Below are 20,594 nucleotides of genomic sequence, written 5' to 3' on the forward strand. Positions count from 1 at the left end.
TGAGAAACATGCATGTGTTATACATGTGTAAAATAAATAAGTATAATACATGTAATACAAATCTTAACACCAGTGAATATTTCATGTGTCATGCATATCATGTATGTTTTCATTTTGTCCAGTGCAACTCTAATACATATGATTTGATTTGTTGATTTGTTGTTTTTTTGTTTCTATTAAAAATAACAAATTTCAAGCTGAAATGTTTTATTGATCAAAGGGAATTGGAGAACAACGGGATTGATTTTCTCGCTTGAGCCGGTACAGGGAAAATGTAAGAAAAGCAATCGAGTTGACATGGTTGAGATGACCAATTATAATCTGTTTATCGCTATTTTACCAAAGACGACATGTCAATTTCATTAGCAACGCCACTTGCCCCATAGTTTCTAGCGATAACTTTCATATCACTAGACTCCGTCGAGAAAGGAAATTATCAGTCAACAAGATTAAAAGGAAAATTTCCTTAAATAGCGATAAAGTAAAATAACGAAAAAGAAACAAACTCCAGGGAAAATTAAAATTGGAAAGTCCCTAAAAAGGATAACAACTGTCATATTCATGACTTTGTACAGGCAATTTCCTATGTATTATATTCTAAATTTTTAGTTTGCTATTGTTCAGTTGTGTATTACACAGTGTCCAATACTACATGCACATGACATGTATTTACATGTAATCAATACAAATCCATCTAACATATATACAAATGTATTTATATATCTTCTAAATGATAACAAACTTACAATTCCGACAAAACAGTGAGTTCATGGTATGTCCTCTGTATGATATTTTCCATCAGATTGGCTAGCGGCATGGTCTCCCCTCCTCTTGGACCTCCATGATGGACCATCATCTGACCACCATCTGCCGGTGGCATCTTCATTTTTTCTTGTTAATCTAATTGATCCTTCGAAAAACAAAAATCATTAATAATAGGCTGTTAATCTTCTGTGAATGTCTTATAAAGAAAAGGAGGAAAAAATTAACAGTTTTGAACACATCCTTGTTCTCAACCACTTACTTTCCCATCAATTGTCTTATCTACACTAGACCACAGGATTTCTTAATAAATAAAATAAGTTATGTAATAAGGTCCATCATATTACTACAAATATTTTTTCCAAAACAGATGCAACTAGCAGAAGCTAAGAGGTGACAGCATGGTCTTTGTGTCCATTAATAATGTCTTCATGATCTGCAAGAATGGACTAGTAATACACTTCTAGTATTTTTTTCCTTAATATGTACATGATGTACATTGTACAACATTGTACAATTTTATTTCTTGTGCTAAGTTTTTCACGATATTTATTTTCCAAACAAGATTTTCTTAATTTTATTCCACATGTTTCTGTGTTCAGATTGCCCCTTTACCACCCTCATCATACACCCATTTAGAAATTTGCGCTGGCTGAACTAAAAATTTGCCAAGCTTGAACATGTTGAACTAGCTATTGATTTCATACATTGTGGCGTAAGATTTTTTCTATTATGACATCAACATTCAACAGGAACCTTTGAGATGTCAATTAAATTATGGCAGACAAATAGCAATGAGGTGTATTTGTAACAACTAGAATACAGTATTGTAAACAGTATGACAAATGTGCTTCAATGCAGCGTTCCAACACCATCAATCATTTCAATTGGTGTTTTAGTCACCTGTTGGATAAAAGTCAAAATTTGTATCTTCAATGTTTATATACAGATACAAATATTAACACCATAAGGTGCAAGTGAATGTTAAATGATAATAATTACAATTATTACATTAAACATTGTTAAATGCAGAGGCGGATTTAGGGGGGGGGGGGGTAGATAGGGAATCATTGAAGCGTGACGGAATCAGGCCCCCCCCCCCTCTTAGGCAGTCAGTGGGCCCCCTCTTATGAAAATTTCTAAATCCACCACTGAAATGTATGTATCATTATGATACATGTACTTTATTCTGATAGGCTATTAAACTGCACATCACATGTTATTCCTTAAGCAATTGCATTACTCAATAAAACTTTTCATTTGTGATTACACATGGTCCCACAATAAAGTGCACAGGTGAATTAAACATTGTTAAATAAAACAATTATAAGCTTCAAGTATCATGATTAAAGCTAAAAAATGTAATTATAAGTATTGAATGCTTTTTTTTGTAACTTCATAGGGTTGAAAAAGCGTAGACCATGCACACATTTTTAGAATGAAGAGCTTTCGCACTTCATACAAAATTTACTTTGGTCAACGCTTTTACAGGGGTGGATCCAGCCATTTTAAAAAGGGGGGGTTCCAATTATATGTCCCCATTCAAATGCATTGATCATCCATCTTTTTTAAGCAAAATCGTAGAAATTTTTTCAATTCATTACAGTATTATTTTCAATTAGCAGCGTATTAAGAGGCTATTTTAATTGTAAAATACTAAACAAACGTGAAAATGAGTGGACATATGCATATAAATAATCAAACAATGGTCTGTATTATGATCGATTGTATGAAATTAACGTTCTTAAAAATCAAATATTTCTATTAAAGAAGTGTAATGTGTAATAATGCTAACCTATTCACCCCTTGAATCATATGATATCATGTTGTAATTCACATTTCTAAAAAATTTAACCAATTGCAAAAATCCCCGTTTTCCAAAATACATTCGGATGACTTCCGGAAGTTATTTTTACATTCATTAGAGCGTCAAGTCGTAAGACATTCGAAATAAAAGTCAAGGGCAATAACTCTGTCTTTTCTTATGCAAGCACAGAACAACATTTCATGTTTCGTATTGAAGTATAAATAATGTGTGCTGTCATTTAAAACTTAATTAGATTAGAATAGATGTATATAAATCTTTCAGAGTAAATTATAGGTAAGATGTTTTCATTTCTAAGAAATGCTACCCTTTTAAATTTTCAAAAAGCATATATATATAGATCTTGATAATAAATTCATGATAATATTGAAGCTTTTAATAAACTCATTTAATATTGGTGCTACTTTGAAATGTGTTACATTTATATATTGAAATGCATTGCAAAGAAATGGCAAGTACAATTTTTTCCGAAAGTATATTATAGTCGAAATAATTCTATTTATCTGTTTATGTTGGTAAAATGTTTGCAAAAAATGTAATTAAAAATAATGTTTTATAAGGAACTATCATCATTATCATGAAGAACAATCTCTTTAGAAGAAAAAAATGTAAAACTCTTTTATGTGTCTTGCAAAAATATATAAAAGACTTCAAAATTTGTACTAACCATTTTGTTATAACTTCTTAATATATAAAGTAATAAGTTACCTCCCCTGTAAAGCTGAAATTGTTTTATCCATGAACAAATCTTAAGTTGTATTTCATTTTTTAACTTGATCTTTATCAAAATATTACAGTATTTTTAGCATGTGCATTCCAAAAATAATTGACAATAAACATTCAGTAATGTCTAAATGTTTGCATTTCTTTAAACGATTTATACCGACTTACATACCAAAAAATAAAGTTTTGAAGATTACTTCATTTTGAAATGTTCACTGGTAGACTTATTAAAAAAAAAAAGAACTGGCTGACTTATTGTACAATGTAGTATTCACTGAAAGAAATATAAAGAACTATTTATGGTGATTTCTTTTACCGTAAATTCAATAAAGTTTTGACAAGATTTCAATGATGTTCGGAGTACAAATTTATGAATGAGGAAGTGATGACTGAATATGCTGTAAATAAAAAAGATATAAATATACAATATTGTACAAGTGTTAAAAAATGAGATTATTATAGTTATTATAAAAAATTAATGTAAGCAATTTTAGAAATGGTTGAATTTCAACATTCTGTAAAAATCTTACAATGTATGTTCTATTTCTCCTTCAAGTTTTTCAACATGGTAGACATAAAGTTTTTACATGTATCTGGCTTGTCTGGCATACTAAATTATTATATTTTATGTATGACTTCTTTAATCTTTTCCAACTTGACCCCTCCACAAGTCAATAACCTCAGGGTTAGTTCATTCACTTTACTCATTACATATGTTACAACTTCTGTTTCAGTTTGTTAGTATTTATAAAACATGGAAAAGATATGTACATATTGTGTTCAAAGATGTCTACAAAAGTTTCATCCAACGTCAAAAGTAAGACAGATCAGACTTCATATAAAATCTTATTCCTCCAATAGTACAGATTTTAATAAAAAAGGAACAATGAGAGCTTGGCAGATCCACCAATATGGAGGAAATGAAGAATTGACACTATCAGATTCTGTGACAATTCCTAAAATAAAAGATCCAAAAGGAATTCTCATAAATGTTCATGCTGCTAGTATAAATCCAATAGATTGTCGCATGAGAGGTAAATTTACAAAATATATTAACCTTTCACAAACATCAACATGATCAAGCTTTATGAGAGTTTTGATTCTTTCATTTCTGTCTTCTTTCATTTTTTTGTCGAGCCTGCAACTTTTGTTGCAGAAAGCTCGACATAGGGATAGTGATCCGGCGGCGGCGTTAGCTAACTTCTTAAAAGGTTTATATTTTAGAAGGTGAAAGACCTGGATGCTTCATACTTTGTATATAGATGCCTCATGTTACGAAGTTTCCGTCAGTCACATGTCCAATGTCCTTGACCTCATTTTCATGGTTCAGTGACCACTTGAAAAAAAAGTTCAGAATTTTTGTAATGTTGAATTCTCTCTTATTATAAGTAATAGGATAACTATATTTGGTATGTGCGTACCTTGCAAGGTCCTCATGCCCGTCAGACAGTTTTCACTTGACCTCGACCTCATTTCATGGATCAGTGAACAAGGTTAAGTTTTGGTGGTCAAGTCCATATCTCAGATACTATAAGCAATAGGGCTAGTATATTTGGTGTATGGAAGGACTGGAAGGTGTACATGTCCAACTGGCAGGTGTCATCTGACCTTGACCTCATTTTCATGGTTCAGTGGTTATAGTTAAGTTTTTGTGTTTTGGTCTGTTTTTCTCATACTTTATGCAATAGGTCTACTATATTTGTTGTATGGAATGATTGTAAGGTGTACATGTCTAGCGGGCAGATGTCATCTGACCTTGACCTCATTTTCATGGTTCAGTGGTCAAAGTTAAGTTTTTAAGTTTTGGTCTTTTTATGTAATTTTATATGCCAAAGGTCAGCTATATTTGGTGTATGGAAATATATTATGATCTATATGTCAGTCCCGCAGATTTATTTGACCATGACCTCAATTGCACGGTTCATTGCACAGTGTTAAGTTTTTGTGTTTTGGTCTATTTTTCTTAAACTATAATAAGTAATAGGTCAACTATATTTGTTGTATGGAAGCTTTGTTAGCTGTACATGTCTGCCTGGCATGGTTCATCTGACCTTGACCTCATTTTCATGGTTCATTGGTCTTTGTTTAGCTACTTGGTTAATGTTAAGTTTATGTGACAGTTGTAATAAAGCTTTATACTTAGGACTATCAACATAATATCAATGATTAGTAAAGAAGGCGAGACATTTCAGTGTGTGCACTCTTGTCTGTAAATTTCCTGTATTCTTTAATCTACATTGCTATCACTTTGTGTCTGTCATTGTTTTAAACTTTTTAAAAGATCTTCTCTTAAACTACGAAACCAATGCAAGTTCCAACAAAATTGGGGTGAATAATCCTTATAGTATAAAGTTTGTGTTTTTTTTTTATTACTTTTACTATTATTTTGTTATTTATTTGTAGATCTTATTTTACTGAATATTTTTACTGTTTGAAGTTTCTGTCTATATATATTATAGTTTCTGAAAAAAAAACACTTTAAAATTTAATAAAAAATAGTCTTTCAAGGGCAAACATAAAAGCATTTTTTTTAGTAAAAAATGTTTGAAATATGTTTTTGACATGTTATGTTCTAAACATGCTAATTTTGGTAACAATTTCTGTGAAATTTATTTATTTTTTAGGATTTTAGAGGGGGGGGGGGGGGGGAAATGGCATTTTTTGCTATATATTAATGTGATTTTAAAACAAAACAAAATTTGACCAAAAGTCATGTGAAACAGAGGCCAATGTACTGGTTTTCAAGAATCTCATTAGGTTCTGTAGAAAACTGCATCTTTTCCCAACATGTAAGAATTTTACGTAATGAAAAAAGGATTTTTATGCTAGAGATGTTATTACCTCCCTTGTAACTGCATCATATGGCCTTAAAAATGTTATAACAATAAGCAGTTTTTGCATGAAAATTAAAGAATTTCACAACATTAGATACAATATAAATAAGATGAAGCATTATTTAAGTTAGTTATAACATGTATAATAAGTTTTAAATCATTTGTGTGTTTTTAAGCTGGATATGGAAGCACAGCTATGAATGGAATAAGACAAAAGACAATATTCCCAACAAACGGAGGAGAATTCCCACTGATTTTAGGGAGAGATTTCTCTGGGGAAGTTGTAGAAACAGGAAGAGATGTAAGAAAGTTTCAACGTGGAGATGAGGTAAGCACATGTATATTTATTCTAATCATTATCCTCACTTATAAACAAAAAACAAAAAATGAATGTGCACACATTTGTATTATTGAATTTGAACAAGAAAACAGACAGTAATCAAGTAACTTGCATGCAATTAGAGGAGGCTCATTTATGTTCAGTGCTGCCATTTAATTGGTTGCCATCTGTGCATGTTACATTGTATATGAAGAATAAATTATAAACCCTTATATCTTCAATGAGTTTTTTTAATAAATTTTAAACATATTAAACTTTAATCGTCATAACTCAATGCTAATTTAGCTTGTTTGATTTTTTTTATAGGTATGGGGTACAGTTTTTGCATCCAAACAAGGATGTCTAGCAGATTATACGATAGCTCAGGAACATGAGGTTAGATAAAGTTTAGATTTGTTATCTTAATGTTGAATTTTTGTAAACCATACCTCTTTGTTTTCATGTTGTATTATGTTGACAATATCATCATGATTTATTCATGCATTTATAAAAATGCACATAAAAAGAGCACAGTTATAAATATACCAGCTAGGGTCTGGATTAGGTTACAGTATAAACAATAATGGGCAAGGCCGTACGGTGACCTATAGTTGTTAATGTTTGTGTCATTTTGGTCTTTTGTGGATAGTTGTCTCATTGGCAATCATGCCACATCTTCTTTTTTATATAAAAAGTGTAGATAAAAAAAAGATAGAATAATATGCCAAAAAATAAAAGAATAGAGAATAATGAGATGCTAATAAATAGACCTTTATCTTCTATATGCTTATAAGCTTCATCTATTAAAACCAATAACAAATATGTAACACAGGGTAGATGAGCTTTCATTTGATATGCGACAACGCCATGTTCTAGAAAGTTTGATTTTTGCACTTAATAACCCCATCCAACTAATTTTTGGAGGTCGGGAATTTGATATTTCAAATGTACACATCACGACCTTTCATTTGATACACAACAACCCTATCGTAAAAGAAAATTTATTTTTTGCACTCAATGACCCCATCCAACCAATTTTTGGGGAACGTCAATTTGAAATTTGAAATGTACGCTTTATGTTCTTTCATTTGATATGCGACAACCTTACCATCTGAGAAATTTGAATTTTTGCCCTAAATGACCCCACCCTTCCACCTGGGATGAAAAAGAGGTTTTAATTTTTCATTTTTTAAGTAGAATTTATTGAGACCTACAATTTGATATATCAGATGACCCCATTTGACAAAGTGCCAAAAATGATGCAATATCAACGATATAAATAGAAGTTATGAAACTTACAAAGTCAATGCAAAACATGAAAATTTCAAAATGATTTTTTGGTGTTTTTTTCAATGGAATGTTTTTGGTATTTGGTCAAACATATAACTATGTTAACCTCTTCAATTTCTTAAACATTTTAAGTGGTAAGCTGTTGTTGATTCAGAAATACATGCCGCTGCTCGCAAAATTTCAAACTGCATTATCTCTTAAACGACAATTAATATCTCAAATCTGTTAAATGGTAAATGATCTACAGTTAAAGGACAACATTATAGAAAAAGAATTGGGACAATTTCAAAGTTCACCAAGGTCACAATTAATCATCAAATATATGATGCAATACCAAACTTGAGAACCGGAAGTCGTAGAGACATGGGACTATCACCATTCAACACAAGACCACTTGACCTTTCAAATATCACAAGGTCAAGGTCATAGTATTATGTGAAGGTCAAGGTGAAATTTCATCATGACCTGACATTGACCTCAAATTGAAGGTCTTGACTTACTGATCATCTTTGCAGTTTATAGAAGGTTGATATCTGTTACCTTTAAAAAGATATACGCAAAATACTATACTTTTAAGAATCATCCCGTAGTAACTTTTGAACAGACGGTCGGACATTTTTGGGCTTATTATATAAAATGTAGAGCTCGTCGAGAGGAACATTTTATACGCTGCATGTATGCAGCAAAGTCTTATCGTTTTCCTAATATGTAAGCTTGAAATTGCAGCGTAAAGTTTTTTTTGCACTCGGTGACCTTTGACCTTGGTGCAAATTGAAGGTCACATGAACTTAAGACTATTAGAGTAGGTCCCAAGTCTTTACGACTTCCGGTTCTCGAGATACAATTTTTCAAAAATTAAAATTGTGTATATTTTTTCAAGGGAAATAACTCATTATAAGGGTTAACAACAAAATGATTGTATATGTTTATGAGCAATGCCATCTCGTCTTGTACATGCTGCCGTTTTCAAATCGATTCTATCTTTAATACTTTTTGAGAAAAATGCAAAAGAAAAAAATTGCTTCAAGGGGACATAACTCTCATATTGGATGATGAAATCCTTAGCAGCCTCATATGGTAACACATCATGATGAGATCTACCTATTGTCAAAATAAAGTCATGATATCTTTTAAAATATTTATGGGGGGCAATGTTGAAAAAAATCAATATAAGGGAGATAACTTCTAAAGGGGATGATGAAATCCTACAAAAGTTCATCTGGTATAAGTTCATGATGAGGTCTATCGATGGTTTAAATTTGGTATTGATAACTCTTATAGATGCGGTAGGAGGGTGTGCCAAAACAATGCTGGAAGAAAAAAAAGAAAAAAAAACATTAGAAAAACAATAAGGTCTTTCCTCGCAGAGAGGAAAGACCTTAATTAAGACATACAGCAACCAACTGAAGGTATTTATAGACTGTATACATTTTATTGTAGATATCATTGAAGCCCTCCATGATAACACACACATCAGCCAGTTCTATACCATATGTTGCCTGTACAGTTAATGCAGCTTTAAAAGAATTTGGAGGATTGAGTGAAAATAGTGTAAAAGATAAAAGGTACCTTGACACATGTTTTATATATATATACTAATTTAAACAAGCAATTTATGGATGTGACTTTTGCTGGTAGAAAATCAATGCTTTTACAAAGAACATTGAAGTGCCTTAAAGCTTATATGTATCATCATTGTGTTCAAACAAATATTATAAATTGTACTACATGTTTAAATTCCAGATTTTGATTGTTTGATTCAAGGGAGACAATTTACTCTATCTCATGACTCAGCAGAAGACAATTTTATTAATGGCACCCTCTAGTACAGACTAATAAAAAATTTGACTTCACCTTGGTTGAAAATGTTTTCTCAGGGTAACAGCTTGCTCTATCACCCTTTCACCCATGTGTTATTTATATAACATTACATCTTATTCATTCCAGAATTTTAATTTATGGTGGTTCTGGAGGAATAGGAACATTTGCAATACAGGTAGAGTAATTAGTTCTGTGGATTCATTATAATTCGTTAGATATCAACTTTCGTGGATTTTGTGGGTACAGAAAAACCAGGAAAAAATGTTCAACAAATAACAAATTTTCCATAGGCTTGTATGCAGGCTTGGTCAAAACCATGTAATTAAATATCAACAAACATATAAGTTTCCCTTAATCCACGACAATTGGTACCCACTAAAATTAATGAATCCACAGTATGGATATTTATCCAGGAATCAAATATATTGAGGGTGGAACCCAACAACAAACTTATTCACATATATGGGGATTATCAATAATTGTCACTTTTTTTTTTGGACCAGAAATGATTTTGTTTTTATCGATTTTTGAATTCTCTGATTATATATTTAGTTTGGTATAAAATTGGCTATAGAAATTATAATGGAAAAAATAGAAAATGCTAGAAGTCCTATGTTTTTTACTCATGCTCAATTTGTTTTGATGCAACTTCATTAAAAATATGCTCAAAACATCCATTGCACCTGAGAAAAAAATATTTCTTCACAATTAGATTTTTAGAGTGGAGGAATATTTTAAAAATTGGCAAACAGATCTCTTGTATAATTTTCTTTTTCTTATGTATAACATAATTTTTAGACAGGATAAATGCATAATAAAATAATAAATAATAAAAATTCTAAAAATGTGGAACGATTGCCAATTAGACAACTCTCCAAATGAGACCCAATTACAAAAAAATAAATGAAAAAATGGCCTTTAACAATGACCAAAACTCATATTACATATATTTAAAAGATATAAAAGGTCCCAAAATTTTACCATTCGATCAAATAATTTATAATAACTAAATTATATTAAATTATAACAGTAGATAATTTATCTCTCAGTTCGAACAATCTGACTAAGGGGTGTATAAAGTAATGTGAATAAATCTTAAGTTAAACTACTTGTATTTTTTATAAACAGCTGATGAAGGCTTTTGGAGCCGAAGTAGCTACAATATGCAGTACAGATGCAATAGAGCTAGTAACCTCCCTTGGTGCTGATGTTGTCATTGACTACACAAAACAAGATGTCAGACAAGAATTAGCCAATATAGAAAAGTATGTTATATATTTTGAGTTTTTATGTCCCATTACAAATGAAAAATTGCTGAATTTTTCGTTTACGTTCTCGAACTTTAGTTTGCCTAAACCAAATGTTATGAAACTTTACACAATGCCTGTTACCACAAAACACAGATCAAGTTTGAATGTTGGTGGCGTCACTTTAACTGTTCTTAAATTATGATCCATCACAAATTTAAACAAGAATGTGCCCTCAGTACACGAATGCCCCACTCGCATTATCATTTTCTATGTTCATTGGACTGTGAAATTGGAGTAAAATCTCTAATTTGGCATTAAAATTAGAAAGATCATATCACAGGGAACATGTGTACCAAGTTTGAAGTTGATTGGACTTCAACTTCATCAAAAACTACCTTGACCAAAAACTTTAACCTGAGGCGGGACAGACGGACGGACGAACGGACGGACTAACGGACGCACTGACGAACGGACGCACAGACCAGAAAACATAATGCCCCTCTACTATCGTAGGTGGGGCATAAAAATGAGGAATTTTTCGTTTCTGTTCTCTAACTTATTCGTTCAGTGTTTGTTCACTTGTTCTTGCTAAAACGTCTTATTGATCAAGTTAAGCAATTTCAATTGATATTTGATTTTTAAGGTGTATATGTCTGACTGGCATGTATCATCTGACCCCGACCTCATTTTCATGGTTCATTGGTCAATGTTTTTATGATTTAGTTTGTTTCTTAGAAACTATAAGCAATAGGTTAGCTTCATTTCATGTATGGAATGGTTGTAAGGTGTACATATATTTCTGGTTTGTTTATCTGACTTTAACAGCATTTTCTTAGATCATGTTAAGTTTATGTGATACTTGTAGTATAGCTTTATATTTAGGACTTTATTCAGTGTGCACCACATTTTTTATGTTATTTCTTCATAGACAGAAATAATATTACAGTAATTTCTTATAATTTAATTCTATATACCGTTTTAAACTGTAGAAAACCATGAAAAAACGTTGATGACGTCACAGTCACATGACTAAATTATGTCTATGGGCTCATAACAAAATAACGTCAGCAAATCAGAAGACGCGTTACATCCAAAATTAAATTAGTGATAAATAAGCAGGTGAGAAATGAAAGTGTGTGTACTCTTGTTGTTAATCATTTACTTATAATTTTATGATATTATTTTATTTTAGATTTGACATAATATTGGATAGTTTTGGGAAAGAGAAAACAGGATATTCGATGGAATTCTTGAAATCATCCAAATGTAATGACTCCAAATATATAACATTGAAACATCCGTTTTTACAGAACATTGATGACTATGGTATACCTGTAGGACTATTGAGATCACTGTCAGACGCTGCTATTGACATTTCTTTGGTACAGAGATTCAGTAAAGATTACAACTAAAATCTAAACACAATATATATAGGAAGATGTGGTATAAGTGTCATTGAGAGAATTCTCCATCCAAGTCACAATTTATAAAAGTATTGTCTTCAAAACAGACCCTTGGCTCACAAGTAACAGCAAGCTATAAAGTCCGTCATATTTCTTTTTTCGTTAAATGTTTTGTTTTAAGTTAAGCTGTTAGTTTTATCAATTGAATTGTTTCATATATTTCAATAAGAGGTCTTTTAATATGGTAAGATTGTCGGAACCCACATGACAGTAAAATATTTGTCAAAATAACATTAACAACAAATGTTTTACTCCATTTGAAACTAACAGTAGTTACAAAATTAGATATGACAATAAAAGGTTAAAGTCATTTGAGGCTATCGTAGCAAAAAACTGACTTTTGAGGCTTCACATTAAAAGGCATTCATACAACCTTTTAAAGCCATATATAATGTATAATTTTTTCTCATTGTTGAATGCCCTATATTATTGCTTACATACACTTCATTTGAACTTCTGAAGACATTTTTTTCATTGGCAATCATACCACATATCCTTATTTTTATAGTGTTAACCAATGTTCTTACTTTTATAAAGAGCTGTACAGAAAAAAAAATCAAAATTTTAAATATAAAGTCTCTTGACACAATTGTGAAGCTGAACCTGAGCAGTTGTATAAGTTTGGTTGTAACATAGATAACTGGTACTCTGAATTCATTTTATTTGTCAGATACCAAATATTTGTGGATTTTATGCCTTCAATAATGAGAAAACCCATACTGTATTCTCTGTTATAAAAAGCCCCTCATTGAAAAAATATAAAACAATTCAATTGAGAAAACTAGTAAATCCGTACATTTACATGTTTCTCAAAGTTCACATTTTCTACAGAATTGTATACAGACTTGAACAAAGTTAAATTTCCATGAAAAGATAAGTTTTTCTAAAATCCATTAAAATTGGTATCCACAAAGCTAATGAAATCACACATTACCTAGTAGACTGCTGATTTAGGTATAATATTGAAAACCATATAATTTCTGTTTTATTTTGTGATATTGGGCTTACTCTGTTGACTTATTGCTATATTCACTAAATATTGTCACTATGAAAAAAGAAGATGTGGTGTGATTGTCAATGAGACAACTCTTCACAAGAGACCAAATGACACAGAAATTATTAACTATAGGTCACCGTACAGCCTTGAACAATGAGTAAAACCCATACCCGATAGTCAGCTATGTTTGTTTTATTCATAACCAATTGCATAGAGCTGTATAATTATATTTCAGATGTTGACATGCTTTTAACATATTCTTTTATGTATTTGTAGGGTTTAAGAAAAGGAATTAGCCACAGATGGGCAATCTATTTACCCACAGGGAAAGCTTTAGAAAGATTTGCTAAACTAATAGACGATGACCAGGTAAATATTGTTGCACTCGTCCCCCCCTCCCCCAAGCAATCTTTCGAGCAGGAATTAGCCACAGATGGGCAATCTATTTACCCACGGGGAAAGCTTTAGAAAGATTTGCTAAACTAGTAGATGACGACCAGGTAAATATTGTTGCACTCGTCCCCCCCCCAAGCAATCTTTAGAGCAGGAATTAGCCACAGATGGGCAATCTATTTACCCACGGGGAAAGCTTAAGAAAGATTTGCTAAACTAGTAGATGACGACCAGGTAAATATTGTTGCACTTGTCCCCCCCCCCCCCCCCCCCCCCCCAGCAATCTTTAGAGCAGGAATTAGCCATAGATGACCCACGGGGAAAGCTTTAGAAAGATTTGCTAAACTAGTAGATGACGACCAGGTAAATATTGGGCACTCATCCCCCCCCCCCCACCACAGCAATCTTTAGGGCAGGAATTAGCCATAGATGGGCAATCTATTTACCCATGCGGAAAGCTTTAGAAAGATTTGCTAAACTAGTAGATGACGACCAGGTAAATATTGAAAAAAAAACATCATTTATATGTCTCCTTTGTGGACTTGTTGTTTTTCCTTCCAATCTTTAGAACAGGAATTTGTTAGTTTTAGACAAAAATAAGGTGAATTTGAATTTACCTGCAATCTGGTTAGGCATCTCAAGGAGTGAAAAGAAAATCCTGATGTAAAAGGAAATCAGAAAGGAAAAACGTAATGAAAAAGGAAAAGAAAAAGCTGTCAGATGAGAGAGGAAAGGAGAAAAAGAAAAAAGATAAACCCTGATAAAAAGGAATCTGAATAATGTGTTCTGTAGTGAAGTTGTCATTTCTCTTTGTGGTTTGTTATCTTGCCTTGGTTTGAAAGAGAAAAAAAGAGGGAAAAACTTAAATAAATTGTTATTCTGTACTTCCCTTGTTGAAAGATACATTGGAGATAAATTTCCTGCTTCATTAGTTTCTTTTCTTCTTATTTGTTTAGTTAGGGTTCAGGCAGATCACTGCAACCCAGGCATCCCGCAAAGTAAGCGGGTCACCAGGGGGCGACCTGTACCCTTGCAGAAATTCTTCCTAGATAATGCTAGGGAGCCTGTAGCTACCCAGGCTCATTATTTTCCTTACTCATTAGTTTAAGGCATGAAGAAGGTATGGGAAGGCAACTTGACAGTATTTACCATGACTTGGCATTTGGAAAGGTCTAACAAAGAATTTAAGTTTACAAAATAAAATCTTTATTAATGAAAAGTTATCATTTTTATATTAGATTTTATTCAATTAGGTACAAAACTCTTTTTTATATCAAGTAAATATACTTATAGTCAAAAATTAGGAAGTTAATCTCTTTTTCAATTTTTGGCAAATTTTAATGGAAATAGAATTATCTCCCCTTTCTTTACAGCCATTTTGCATGCTAATAAATAGGAAATTGTCAACAATATGAAGGAATTTAATCTACTTGAAATTTTGTTGTCAGAATTTGGCACTGGAAATAGTGAAAGAAAAGTAATTGGCATATTTATTTTGGATTTGTATGAACATCTTGTATTAAAAGGATGGCAGATTTAAGGGGGGGTGCAAACAAACTGAGACAAAATCAAAGCTGTATTCAAGACAAATTGATGTGTCATATTTACAATGATTTAATCTTCATGGCATAATGCAGCTGTTATAATTCCATGTGCTTAATCTCTTGTTGTCAAATATACAATTGTTGTCTCATTTGCTTAAATTCAAGTAAGGGGGGTGGGGTTCTGATCCTGGATCCTGCTTACTGTTTTTTCAGATTCTTGTATCCCGCTTACACTATGTACGTAAGCAATTTTCCTTTTTTTGTAAATTCTCGCATCCTGCCAGATTTCCTTTCCAGTTTTCACGGCACAATAATTTGACTTTCAAGTGTCATGCTTGCAAAAAATCAGCAATCCCACGTCACCCTTAGGGTAGACCCCAATGAGACCTACAGTAAGGAGAAGGATGAATAATAAGGACAAATTTTCACTGAAATTTGAATTATTTTAAATTGAATAAACCAATTTAAGGTTAAAATTTTAGTGAATCCCAGTCAATTTCAAACTTTACCTAATACCAAGTAAAAAGCTTGTATTTAAGGATCCATGATTTAAATAAAAATAGAGTGGGGTGCCCATATTTGCAGGGGACACAATTTCGCCGTTTTATGATTTTGAGGTGTAAAAACTTCAAAGGATGGCTGAAATGGAAGACATATACCGGTAAATGATATTATATAACAAATATGATTATTTCTTAAAATGAGGCAAAATTGCGGCACCTACGGAAAATGACCAAAAAACGGACAACGATTTTCGGCAAATTTCCTGAAGAAAAACTCGATTTCAAAGGAGTATTTCTAACTGTAATTCTTTGACAGAATGCCCTAAATTTCAGTTCTTTACACCTTTGAAATGTCTGCTATTCATCTGTAATGACATTGATTTGATCAATATTGTTTAAAGCTGCGGTTATTTGGTTTTAAATAGATGTGTAAAAACGGCGAATATGTGTCCCCCATTGACAAAAAATCAGGAAATTTCAAACACCCTTCAATCTAACTTTTCAGATGATTATATTCAAACAAACAAGTTTTCAAGCTTTAGAATATTTTGCATTTGAAGTTATCTTCATATAGAAATATCAGTATTCTTCAAAAACATTAAGACCTGAACATAAACTGTAGAAAACATGAAAAGATGTGGCGAAAATGAGCACCCTACTCTATAATTTTATAATCTTAGTGTTTTTGTGGGAAATTAAAGGCACACCTTGCATGTGTTATTGTTGGTTTGTTCTTTGTCCAAATTTTCAAATTGAAAACAATGCTGATTATATATACTGTGGATTCATTATTATAAGTGTGATATCAATTTTGTGGAGTTCATTGGTAAATGTTAACATTGAATATAAATGTTTAACGAAGTATTGGCTGGTATGTAGACTGTGGCAAAACCGGTCCAAAATAAAAATATATCCAGAAAAATACATTTCTTCAATCCACAAAAATTGTTTCCCACAGTATTTTTTTTACCCCGGTATGAATATTTTTGTATTTTCTTTATAGATAATTCCAGTGATAGACAAAGTTTTTCCGTTTGAAGATGTTCCAGCGGCATTTGAAAAAGTTGAACAAGGTCATGCTAGAGGTAAAACTGTGATACAAATGGTCAAAGAGAAGTGACAGGAAAAGCCATAAATCAGGATCAGCATCTTATCAAAAGAGGATAGTGAATTTCAGAACATTGATATGAATCACAATGTAACATTTTGTTTAAAGAACAAAATGAGAGAGAGAAGAGAACCATAATCCAAAGTATATATTTATTGTGTCAAACACAAATTTAATGCAAATGCTTCTTTTAGTGAGACTCATCACTAATATTAAGTGCTAAAATTGATTAATATTTAAAATGAAAATTTGTTGAGAAAATCAAAAATGGGAGTTTTTACAAAATTTCATCCTGTTAAATTTTCAAAGGTCTCCATGATTTATGTTATGACGACTAAAGTCAGTTAGAGTTATCTCTCTTTATCTGTAATTGATATGCCTATACACATACACATGTGGTTTGAATGAACATACCTGCTAATTTTAAATTTCCCAATTTGATAAAAAATGACGCATATATTTCCCAATAAAAAAGGGTAGAGGTAGTTTTTAAAAAAGCCAACAATATCACTACCTGCCAACTTTTCAAAATGCCTATGGGGGTTTTGCGTGCAAGATGGCTGTCATAGTCATAAAGACATTCAAGGGGCCTTGAAATACATTGTAATGTTGTTTTTGTGGCTTCTTCATACTTGTACAAGCATACAGTAATTGTAAAACTAATTGTTTTGTTTAAAATTGTGGACAAATTTGCTCTTTCAAAATTTCAATTTGGGAGCCTCCATGGGGTAAATCCCCCTCAAATAGTGACAGTTGGCAGGTATGAATGAACTATATCACATAGGAGTAGTAATAAAATATGGCTTTTTACAGCTTTTACATTAATGCTAGCAAGACAAATCTTTGTTTGGCTTGCTTGCTTTGTGTGTATCAATGTTTGCTCAAGCATGGCAATTAAGATAGGCGGGGCTTCAGCTTGTATACATCATACTTAAATTTTATTGGACGTTACGTTTGAGGTTTAGGACACTTAATTTTAAAACATCACATGACAAATATTCTCACATGTTTCCTCACCTGTAAAAATACAATAATTGGTCAATGAAAGAAAAATATAAACTTAATATTAATTTTTTTTATAACATATCAATCTATTAGTTCAGTTGTTTCCGTGTCTGCCCTTTCATTTATGTAACTCAAGAAAAAATTCCAATAAATGGGTAACAATTGTATCGAAAAGAGAAAATCGAGTGCACCTTTTTTTATGTTAGGGTGTGTTTGAGATGAATATTTTGTCTTGAAAACGTACAAAGGAAGAGTATTTGATACATCATCTCGCTTCAGATTCTATCATTTCTGTATAGCAAAGCTACAGGTTGACTTTATAACATAAAAAAATCACAATACTAAAAGATGAAATGTAGGGGTCAAGTGAAATACCTATCCAATGAATCACAAAATCAGAGTAGGTGTGTTCGAAAAGCTATTTTACTAAAAGTATTGGACGACATTCTTTAAGTTGGATGATGAAAATGCATATCTTCGAAAAAATTTTGGTTTCCATTTCTACGATTGTGAAAATGAACTGCCGTAATTGGGAGATAATTTTGACGAAGTAGAATCCTGACTGTATTGTATATTTACAGGTAAGGAAACATGTGAGAATATTTGTCATGTGATGTTTTAAAATCTAGTGTCCTTAACCTCAAACATAACGTCCAATAAAATTTAAGTATGATGTATACAAGCTGGAACCCCGCCTATCTTAATTACCATGCTTGGGCAAACATTGATACAAACAAAGCAAGCAAGCCAAACAAAGATTTGTCTTGCTAGCATTAATGTAAAAGCTGTAAAATATTTTAGGGTCATATGTCTTTTGTAATTAACTTCTGTGTCATTTACTCTGGTGGTACTTAACTTTTAGTCCCGGTCTCCTATTAGGTCACATGACAGGAATGATACATAAGGTTGTTTGTTAAAACTTTTTTAGATATTGAAAATAAGCTTAAAGCTGAGGTCTCGAAAAAAATATTTGAGCCGGAAACTCAAAGATGAGGTCTCCAAAAAAATATTTGAGCCTGAAAGACATTTTTTAAGATCAAGTTTATATTATTTTTTTTGCTCACATCTTATTAAGTCCTTTTAATCTGTGATGGATAATTGCCTCATTGGCATTGTTTATACAACATGCTTTGTATGTGCAAATTAAGTTGCTCATTGCAACTTCTGTGGTGAAAGCTGACCAAATTATACTTTATGATTTCAGTGCTCTTAAAATAAGTTATTTAAAATCATAATTATTTGTCACAGAAATACCAGGTGTGATGAAAAATATTCCTTTCACAGATTTGGCTATACTGTTTGGACCTTTTGGATTAAAGCTCTTCATCTTTTATATAAGCTTTGGATTTCAAATATTTAGGCCGCGGGCATCACTGAAGAGACATGTATTGTCAAAATGCCCATCTGGTGCAGCAAAATTGGAATCGTTAATGTTATTGCACACTTTAATGAGATTTATACATGTATTTTTATTTTGAAGAACTTTTACGGCCTACTTGATTGCTTTATTTAAGCAGAATTCTTCAGAAAATAATCATGTCATACTGCTTGGTGATAAGTATTTATAAAAGTTTATTGATTTTGTTAGTATCATTGCTATTGCAGTATTCACTAAGGACCATTTGGTAAGCCAGATTTTTTTTCTGAATATTTATAAGAAGCCATTGATTTCTCACTTTTTACAAGAAGCCTTTTGATTAGCCAGATTTCTTACTTTTTGTAAGAAGCCATTTGATTTGCCAGATTTCTAAGTATTTCCAAGAGGCCATTTGGTTACACATATTTGTTGTGCTATCACCTCAATATAAATGTGATTTAGTATTTATGTTTATATTATGAAGTTTAATTATGAATACAATAAGTTTTGTATATTTTGATTTTTACATTTTCTCTTTTCTTTGGTTGAAACCAACAAGTTTTAAACTAGATATCTACAGGCCAGCTATATTAGATAGTTCATTTGTATGTACACCAGTCAAAGAGCCACACACTAAAACAAGAGATCTTTTGGCCAAACCCACTAGACACTTCATTGGTATGTACATCAATGAGAAAGACACCTTACAAAAACAAGATATCAGTTCGTTGGCATGTTTATCAATGAGAGAGACACCTAACAAAAATAAGATATTAGGTCATTGGCATGTACATCAATGAAAAAGACACCTAACAAAATAAGATATTAGTTCATTGGCATGTTCATCAATGAGAGAGACACCTTACAAACACAATATATTAGTTCGTTGGCATGTTCATCAATGAGAGAGACACCTAACAAAAATAAGATATTAGGTCATTGGCATGTACATCAATGACAAAGACACCAAACAAAAACAAGATATCAGTTCATTGGCATGTTCATCAATGAGAAAGACACCTAATAAAAATAAGATATTAGTTCGTTGGCATGTACATCAATGACAGAGACACCTTACAAAAATAAGATATTAGTTCGTTGGCATGTACATCAATGACAGAGACACCAAACAAAAACAAGATATCAGTTCATTGGCATGTTCATCAATGAGAGAGACACCTTACAAACACAATATATTAGTTCGTTGGCATGTTCATCAATGAGAGAGACACCCAACAAAATAAGATATTAGTTCGTTGGCATGTTCATCAATGAGAGAGACACCTTACAAAAACAAAATATCAGTTCATTGGCATGTTCATCAATGAGAGAGACGCCCAACAAAACAAGATATCAGTTCTTTGGCATGTACATCAATGAGAGAGACGCCCAATAAAACA

The 20,594-nt window shown here is 31.9% G+C and overlaps 2 protein-coding genes and 1 non-coding gene across 7 annotated transcripts in view; 1 reads left to right on the forward strand and 2 right to left on the reverse strand.

The window, feature by feature from the left end:
• LOC139492021 (mediator of RNA polymerase II transcription subunit 14-like) overlaps window positions 1-2,708 on the reverse strand; it is a 66,171-nt gene extending 63,463 nt beyond the window's left edge. For 2 of the 4 annotated variants that reach the window (XR_011656693.1, XM_071280063.1), the window contains exons 1-2: window positions 2,558-2,687; window positions 747-910 (exon numbers count right to left, since the gene is read on the reverse strand). Coding sequence is in view for 3 of the 4 variants with exons in the window: in XM_071280063.1 (XP_071136164.1) it covers window positions 747-886 (140 nt within the window). In the remaining variant the exon portion in view is untranslated. Of the gene's footprint in view, window positions 1-746; window positions 911-2,553 lie in introns of all 4 variants that reach the window. The other 2 variants (XM_071280059.1, XM_071280060.1) reach the window with 2 other exon arrangements.
• Window positions 2,709-2,726: 18 nt separating this feature from the next.
• Window positions 2,727-20,594, forward strand: part of LOC139492022 (reticulon-4-interacting protein 1 homolog, mitochondrial-like) — a 39,605-nt gene continuing 21,737 nt past the window's right edge. The window contains exons 1-10 of one of the 2 annotated variants that reach the window (XM_071280064.1): window positions 2,727-2,863; window positions 4,045-4,344; window positions 6,321-6,472; window positions 6,791-6,859; window positions 9,194-9,318; window positions 9,701-9,749; window positions 10,703-10,839; window positions 12,017-12,206; window positions 13,561-13,653; window positions 16,728-16,947. In XM_071280064.1, the coding sequence (XP_071136165.1) occupies window positions 4,065-4,344; window positions 6,321-6,472; window positions 6,791-6,859; window positions 9,194-9,318; window positions 9,701-9,749; window positions 10,703-10,839; window positions 12,017-12,206; window positions 13,561-13,653; window positions 16,728-16,844 (1,212 nt within the window). In that variant the 5' untranslated portion in view covers window positions 2,727-2,863; window positions 4,045-4,064 and the 3' untranslated portion in view covers window positions 16,845-16,947. Of the gene's footprint in view, window positions 2,864-4,044; window positions 4,345-6,320; window positions 6,473-6,790; window positions 6,860-9,193; window positions 9,319-9,700; window positions 9,750-10,702; window positions 10,840-12,016; window positions 12,207-13,560; window positions 13,654-16,727; window positions 16,948-20,594 lie in introns of those variants that run through there. The other variant, XM_071280065.1, reaches the window with a different exon arrangement.
• Window positions 14,642-14,790, reverse strand: LOC139493540 (U12 minor spliceosomal RNA). The gene has a single exon (XR_011657019.1). It is a non-coding gene; the product is annotated as a U12 minor spliceosomal RNA (small nuclear RNA).

This window comes from Mytilus edulis, chromosome 10 (assembly GCF_963676685.1).
Source record: "Mytilus edulis chromosome 10, xbMytEdul2.2, whole genome shotgun sequence".
Classification (NCBI taxonomy): Eukaryota; Metazoa; Mollusca; class Bivalvia; order Mytilida; family Mytilidae; genus Mytilus; species Mytilus edulis.